Here is a 7,963-nt window from a genome sequence, read left to right as displayed (position 1 = left end):
TGAGATGGGGCGGGTGAGGCAGGGAAGGGCCGGCTGAGCCCGAGCAGCGGTCGGTGCCTCACCGGAGCCCCGGGGCGCGCAGCCCGAGCTGCCGGAGCAGGCGGCGGTTGCGGCAGTGGCGGCCCGAGCTGAGGTGCTCCAGGATGCGGTCGCGGCGCACCCTCAGGGGCAGCTGGCACGGCGTGCACAACAGCGTCTCCACGGCGCCGTCCGGGCCCGGCGCGCTCGGCCCCGCCGGCTCCCGCCGCACCGACAGCTCCGAGAACTCGGCCGCGTAGTCGTGCAGCGTCTTCCTCCTCCGCCCCATGGCCCGGCCCCGCTGACTCGGAAGCGGAAGGCCCCCCCGCCTCACGCCGTTGCCCGGCAGCGGCCCCGCTCCGAGCCCCGCGGTGCCGGAGAGGCCCCGGGCCCCGGCCCAGCGATGGAAGCCGATGGCGGCTCGCAGGGACCAGCGCTCACCGAAGCCGTGGGACAGCTCCGGGAGGAGCTGCGGAAAGCCAAGGATGACCACAAGATGGCCATAGGTACCGCGGGAGGTGCCCAGCGCACACCTTTACCTGCCTAGGTCTCATTCAATTCGGCTCCTTTGACCTTGAGAACATTACAGGGTGCTGCTCACACAGCGAGGCTGAAAAGCCGCTTCTTTTGAAAACACTTTCTTTCTCCCCTTGGGAGTGAAGAACATGAGGAAACGCAGCAGAGAAAGCCCCGATCAGAGTCCTGGGGCACGCAGTGGCAGAGCAGGGCTCGAGGTGCCCACTCCCCGTGTGCTCAGAGCAGCAGAGAGCACACAAAGCCCGGTGGTTTAACACACATGGAGTCACAGAATGGTTTGGGTTGGAGGGAACTTAAAGCTCACTCAGTTCCACTCCCTGCAATGGACAGGGACACCTTCCACTGTCGCAGGTGGCTACAAGCCACGTCCAACCTGGCCTCGGACACTGCCAGCGATGGGGCAGCCACAGCTTCTCTGGGCACCCTGTGCCAGGGCCTCCCCACCCTCACAGGGAAGAATTTTTTCCTAATATCCAATCTAACCCTGCTCTTTATCAATGTGAAGCCATTCTCCCTTGTCCTGTCAGTCCAGGCCCTTGCAAACAGTCTCTTTCCATCTTTCTTGTCGGCTCCTCGTGGTACTGGAAGGCCACAGTTAGGTCACCCTGAAGTGAAACCACCTTTTCTTCTCCAGGCTGTACAAACCCACATCCCAGCAAAGCACCACAAGCCACATTATCACCCAGAATCACTGTGGCTGCAGCATTAACGTGACCCAAGTCTATTCCCAGACTGTTCCCACAGTGGCTTTGCTTATGCTCACCTGCAAAAAGCAGCCACAGCACGTTCAGCAGGGATTTGCTTTACTAAGAGTACTCCCACTTTACAGGTGCCATCTCTTCCTTGCAAAGACAGATGGAGATCCAAGAATCCAAGCTTCGGAGAATCAGATCTGAAAAGGAAATGCTCCAGAAGCAGCTCAGAGAGCAAGAAGTCCAGCTCCAAGCTGTCTCTAACAAGGTACAGCCCAAGAGTGTGGTGGCTGTGGCTGGCAGGAAAGCTGGCAGCTGGGAATTTAGGATTTTTGCAACAGTTCCCTCTCTCATAGGCAGGAGGGGCACCTGTAGCTGTGAAACTGAAGTGTAAAATATTTTCCTTCCAGTTTTGCAGCCTGACAGAAGAACAGAAGCAGGAAGAAACGATGGTGATGATGGAGGAGGAGAACCACAACCTTCAACAGGTGAATTTGTGCAAAGCCTCTACAGAAAAGTCTGGTATTTGCTGCTTCACTGGGTTGGGAGAGTTTGCCATATAAAACCCCTAGTCAATCCAAGTGGTTTTAGAGAAAACACCAAGTAATAACAGCTACCAGTACTGGTGAGGTTGTTAGTCTGTAGATTCTGCCCAGGAAGCATTTGGACTAAATACTGGGAAGATAAGGCCAAAACTGCTTCCTTCCCGACAGTAACAGCTGGATTTCTGTATCTGCTCAGGTTGTTATGGAACAGGAATCCCAGCTGGCTGAGCAGAACAAGCTGATCAGTGAGTTACAGGAGACAATCAGCCAGCTGCGGGCCGAGGTTGTGACCACCCGCCTCCACCTCCTGGAGCAGAAACAGGCCAAGAAGGAGATCCAGAGCCAGGCTGAGGCACTGCAGCTCAAGGAACTGCAAACCAGAGTGGCACTGGAACGCATCAGCACCAAGGTAAGCGTGGCCTCTTCCACCTCAGAACCCTGTCTCCCTCTTGGGACACACTTGGGAATCTGAGTCCATTTGTTCCCCAGCTGCTTGCTTATAAAGCAAACAGGCCTCAAATACCAGAAACGCTTGAGAAACTTGAGTTCAGATCAGATACATCACCAGATTTCTAATATCGCACCAGACTCGAGGTAACAAGAACCTTAAAGTCATCTCCCTGCAGGCAGAGGTACCTGGGGAAGAGCCTTGGCCCACCTAGACCCACATGATTACCACAGCACTTTCAGTGAAGCCCAAACTGCCTGTAATTTCACATAGACACTTTCCATCTCATCGTTCACCAGTCCTTTGCCCAAGAGACTGACAGTGCAGTCTCTGTAAATCCATGCAAATGCCAAGGAAATTGCACAAGAAGACTAAACACACCTGCTCTCCTCTTTTATGCAAAGTTTGAAAGGTATCGAAGCAAAATAATCCAGGCTACGTTCAGCGTGGAGGGCATCCAGGACCCCCCGGGTGAGCTCACGGACGACCAGGTGCTGGAGGCAATGCAGGTACGTGGCTCTTCCAAACAACTTCCAGCAGCCAGGAAAGGACTGCTGAGGTAAGAGAACACTTTGCAGTGGTGCTCTCAGCCTTCCCACCTCTTTACATGTCGCTGATTTTCAGAAAATCTTTAACGAGCGGACGGAGTTCCAGCAGATGCTGAAGAACAAGGGTAGCAGGGTGTCCCGGGTCAGCAGCGACAGCCACACGGCCTCACCTACCACAGCAAGGAGAAAGTACTCTTCCAAGATAGAAAAGCCACCCTGATGGCTGAGCCAGAACCCATCACCAGCCTCAGGCTCTGGGTTCTCGGCTCTGAGCTGGTGACTTAACAACAAATTAAACTCATTTTACTGACACCGGGTTCTGTGGGAGTATCTGATTCAATTGTTTCAGCCGACTCAGAGCACAAGTCACTTTAAGTCCTTCGTCTGTTAACACTTGACTGCCCAGAGAAGCCTGAAGCACAAGGATTGCTTGGCTATAAGCAGCTGGGAAGTGTGAAATTCCCATTTTTCCTTTGGGAAGCTTCTAAGTGACACAACTGAACGTCCACCAATGCCAAAACGAGTGACAGTGCCATGGCTGCAAGAGCTGCTTTATTTTTCCATTCCATGTGCAAGTCCCAACACGGGGATGTATTTGACACAGTATCAGTTCAGTTAGAGCTCTGACATACCATTTTTACCAGAAGAGAGTCAATGTGGAGGTCACCCTGGCTCAGGGAGAGGTGTGAGTTCACACCAGTGCTCACCCACGCACAGAGGTCACCCACAGATTGCCAAACGAGAACTGCTCCAACTGCCCGTATTTTGGAAGGTAAAAATATGTGGGTAGGGCAGAAAGCTCCAGGAGGATCACTCTGGGCATCAGTGCCTGTATTTTGGGGGGACAGGGAGTTCAGCAGTGTCAGTTTGAGGCAGCTCTGGATGGACCTGAACCTCCTCAGCAAGAACAAAGCCAGTGCTCGATCACAGTAACTCTCCAGGCACACACAGGGTCACCACAATTGCCACAGGGATGGAGGACGGCCCTGAAATGCACTGGGACACACAAACCCTGCAGCTGACTCAACAAACCCCTTAAAAATGGAAGCTATGCTCATGCCTGAGCACAGAAACCATCATGTTAAAACACATCCCTCAAGTTCTGACAGCAATTAAACGCTTCTGACAGCAACTAAATGTCCGGTTACTCCAGATAAAAATAAAATTGTGCAGAACGAGATGTCAGCAAAGTGCTTTGGCATTCTGACTCCAGGTTGTACCCAGCAGAGGACCTCGGTTCCACACTGTCAATTACTGCATTCCTCTGCTGCCAAAACAATGATCCAGATGAAACACCAGGAGGAAAAAGTGATCTTGCAGAAGAATGTGACTGTGCTTGCTTTAAACATCGTAATGATTTTCTCTACTGCGTTCTGACATCCAGCACCTTCTCTGCCTTCAGCCCACATTGGAAGATGCTGCTCTTTCTGCCCAGGCCTAACACTGACGATCTCTGTTAAGGCTGAAAGATCCCAACTCTCCTTGCTGTAGCTCATCAAACTCTGAAGCCGCTGCCTTCCCAGCAGGATGCTCCGCATCTTTTCTTTAAAAACCCAAACCGCCTTGTTGTGCACCAGTTGCGTTGTTGAGTATGGGAACAAAACAAAAAAAAAAGGAAATGGAATCCTCTCTCGGCTCAGGCAGCTGCTAACGGATCACAGTCAGCAGAGAGGAAACTGTGGCCAGGTCAGTTTTTGAAGGATAAAGTACTTTCAAGTTCCCATCCGTGTCCACCACTCGCACCTGCTCCACCACCAAGGGTAGGGTCAAATTCCCTGGTCCACAAAGAGCATCTGATTCCATATCTGAACCAGAGCCTTCCTTGTTCTCCAAGGTAGATCTGTTCAGTTCTGCAATTTTCTGTTAAAAGCAAAATACAGAGAACAAGATCAATTCTGTGGCAGAAAATGAATCAGAGGGAATAATAGTACTGCTGAAATACAAATCAGCTTCCGTGCTCTTCTCAATGCATGTGAGCAATGACACATTTGGTAGAAGCCCCGCCAAGAACAGAAGGATATTTTCCTGAACTTCCTACCAGGATAAGGGTGTCCATCACATCTTTGCAGATCTGTAAACTGGTATCGCTCGTCACTTCCAGAAACAGGTCCCGGGTCTCTTTTCTAATCTGCAAGAGTTTCAGAGATGAAGCAAGTCAGGAGTCAGAGCACCTCACCCACAGCCCCCTGGACACGTCCCAGTACAAAGAGCTGAAGGCTTTCACTCAGTTTAAGCAGGGGCAAAGCTCTGCTCTTCTTTACCAGTCAAAAAACCATGTTCTTGCCCTTCCACAAAGCTTTTGCACAGGCAGGCTGGTGCTTTGGAACAGATTTCCAGAGGTAAAACTGTAACTCCCAGGTCCCTCTCAGTCTGACAGTGGGGCCCATATGACACAGGCTGTGAGAGTTTGTATGTGGAATGCAAGCACAACTTTCACAGAACTGCGTACGTCTTCGAGTTAAACACCTCTCAGTAGAGGGAAACACTGTTTAATTATTAACATAAATTAATAACGAACGGGAAGTACCTTTGTTTTCTCACTATTGGTTATTGGTGGGAAGGAAATCACAGCACCTTCAGCATCCACCAGGCACGGGTAGTTGTCTTTGCCATCCAGCAGCTGCAGGTACCTGCCACGAGAAACAAAGCCGCAAGAAGTGAGCAACTGAGAGAGCAGCTGGACACAATGCCAAGAAATAGTGACAAAAAGAATTAGTGTGTGATCTCTGCACGAGCAGTGAACGTACAGGGCAGGGCCACACGCTGCTTTACAGCCCATCTGCTACTTTGTCAGCTTTACCTCATCTCTGATTCACTTAGCTCACAGCACGTGCACCACACACACTTCATTCCTCTCTGCTTCCCTTGTGTCTGCTGTTCTAAACAGATCTGCCCCATCCCCAGTGCAGTCACCTAAATGTACATGGGGTAAACCACAACAGGGCACTGACTTGTGCAGCCCAGAGACGTTCTGACGCTTCTTCTGCTTCCGCTGCTCCTCAGCCTCCAGCTGCAGCTGGCGGAGAAGGTCCTTTGCCTTGATCTCCTTCCGACCCAGGGGCATGATCTGCACCACACAAGAAAACAAAACATTTGAATTCAATTTCACTCAAACACCAGGGTTATAACACTCTCCTGTAAGCAAATCAATAATTAAAACAATACTCCTGCAAGTTGTCATGTCTTTTTCAGCACAGAAAAATTTCCATTTCACACAGACTGCTGTAACACCCACTTGAAAAACAGGCTCAGTCACTAGTACTAAACCAGGCACCTGGTACAGCAGGGAAAACAGCACAACCTCTAAAGTAAAGTTCCTGGAGTTTGTTTTCTAGGCTCTTTGGGGTAAGAAACTACCCTAAAGCCCTACCTTGAGCGCATCAGGAGGCTGAACATCGTATGTCAGAGGAGCTTTGACCAGCTGCAAGTCATGGGTGGCAATCGTGGCCGCTGTACGCTTCTCACAGATGTCCTCATGCAGCTTAGTCTGAAACATAAAGGATGCCATCAAAATAGATCAAAAAGTCAACATAATTTACCCCTCCTGAGTGCAGATTCTTCTATCTTTAATGTTAGCAGCACTACCAGCCAGGTGAGTATGAAACAGAGCCCATCCCTTCACCTGTATCTGCACTACAGTCCAAATGCAAAGGTAGCAAAGCCTGACAACACATGACACCTTTCTCAACAGGGAAAACAAGTTTTATATCAGAAAATGATCCCAAATACTCAAGTCTTGCAACCTGAAAGCAGCTCCCACCTGCCACCTAAGGGACAGGTCTGTGGGCATGATACGTCAGTCAGAAAGTTGGGTGTGAAACATGGCTTTAGCACAGATCAGGGAACCTGAAGCTAACACGGGGGATCTCTACACACGGACACAGGGTTATTTTTAGCTCTCAACAGGTTCCACAGCACTAACAAGCTGCTGTTACAGTCACAACGCAAATATGAGTGCATCCACCGCCCTCATGGCAATACCTGAGCTATGATGGGCCCTTCCCAACAACCAGTCCTGCTGATTTTGGACTGACTGGGCAAATGCTGCTGGCAGGGACCACTCACCCTGTACCCTCACACCTGCAGGGTGAGGAGCTCACCCTAAGTTTCACAAACTCATCTGCTGGAAGGAGCCTGGAACAGTCTATTTCCAACTCTGCCTTTCCAAATGAGTACCACGAGACCGCAGCTGTTACCTGCATGGACAGGAACCTCTTGAGAGCATTTCCCGGCTTTAGGTTCACTCCCTTCAGCACACAGCACACGATGAAGGCTCGAACATCTTTGACACCCGGGCTCACTTTGACCACCAAAGGTGCTGGGTTCTCGGAGACGTGCAGAACCTTCACCAGCAGCTTGCTCGCCTCTTCCACCTCATCCTGCTCTCCATCCCCACTGTCCTTCTTCTGTTGCTTCTCCCTCTTCTTCTTCCTGACCTCTTCTCTGGCATTCTCGGCCTTCCCCTTCCCACGGCCCCCGGCCCGCAGGTACTCCAGGATGGCCTTCGTCTGGCACCCATTGACCATCTTCTCCAGCCGCTTGTCCCTCAGCTGGTTGCCCCTAAAGTTGGCCTCCTTCAGGCGGGGGCAGTCGGCCAGCGCGGCGGGCAGCTCCCGCAGCTGATTGTTGGCCACGTCCAGGCTCTGGAGGGGACAGAGATGGGACGGTCAGGGGTGCGCGATGCGGACCCGGGGCGGGGCAGCGGGGTCCGCTCCCACCTTGAGCGCCGGCAGCGCCGCGATGTCAGCGCCCAGCTCCTCCACCTCGTTGTCGGCCGCGTCCAGCCGGCTGAGCAGCGGGAAGGGCGCGGGGGGCCCGGCGGGGGGCAGGAGGCCGCCGGGCAGCGCTCGCAGCCGGTTCCCGGAGAGCAGCAGCTCCTGCAGCTGCGGCGCGGCGCGGGCGAGCCCCGGGCCCAGCTCCCGCAGCCGGTTCGCGCTCAGGTTGAGGCTGCGCAGCTGCGGGAAGGCCGGGGCCGCGTCCCCCGCGCCGTCCCCCGTCCCGCCGAGCGCGGCGGGCAGCGTCTCCAGCCCGTTGCCGGACAGGTCGAGCAGGCGCAGCGCGGGCAGGGGCCCGCCCAACCCCGCGCCCAGCCCGGCCGGGCCCAGCGCGTTGCGGCTCAGCACCAGCGTGTGCAGCGCGGGCAGCGCGGCCGCCACGCCCGGGCCGAGCTCCCGC

At 53.3% G+C, this 7,963-nt stretch overlaps 2 protein-coding genes across 2 annotated transcripts in view; both read right to left on the bottom strand.

The window, feature by feature from the left end:
- The window catches only part of LOC121666447 (myo-inositol 2-dehydrogenase-like), a 7,463-nt gene extending 6,913 nt beyond the window's left edge, over positions 1-550 (bottom strand). The window contains exon 1 of the mRNA XM_042031970.1: positions 63-550. Within this exon, the coding sequence (XP_041887904.1) occupies positions 63-307 (245 nt within the window). The 5' untranslated portion in view covers positions 308-550. The remainder of the gene's footprint in view (positions 1-62) is intronic.
- A 2,762-nt stretch (positions 551-3,312) lies between these two features.
- Positions 3,313-7,963, bottom strand: part of LRRC47 (leucine rich repeat containing 47) — a 5,629-nt gene continuing 978 nt past the window's right edge. Inside the window, exons 4-10 of the mRNA XM_042031913.1 lie at positions 7,507-7,961; positions 6,985-7,431; positions 6,159-6,275; positions 5,740-5,855; positions 5,316-5,418; positions 4,827-4,916; positions 3,313-4,648 (exon numbers count right to left, since the gene is read on the bottom strand). Of these exons, the coding sequence (XP_041887847.1) occupies positions 4,436-4,648; positions 4,827-4,916; positions 5,316-5,418; positions 5,740-5,855; positions 6,159-6,275; positions 6,985-7,431; positions 7,507-7,961 (1,541 nt within the window). The 3' untranslated portion in view covers positions 3,313-4,435. The remainder of the gene's footprint in view (positions 4,649-4,826; positions 4,917-5,315; positions 5,419-5,739; positions 5,856-6,158; positions 6,276-6,984; positions 7,432-7,506; positions 7,962-7,963) is intronic.

This window comes from Corvus kubaryi, unplaced genomic scaffold (assembly GCF_017639235.1).
Source record: "Corvus kubaryi isolate FWS band 111438036 unplaced genomic scaffold, C.kubaryi_AGA036_p1.0 37352, whole genome shotgun sequence".
Classification (NCBI taxonomy): Eukaryota; Metazoa; Chordata; class Aves; order Passeriformes; family Corvidae; genus Corvus; species Corvus kubaryi.
This window is presented reverse-complemented; position numbering and strand designations above follow the sequence as displayed.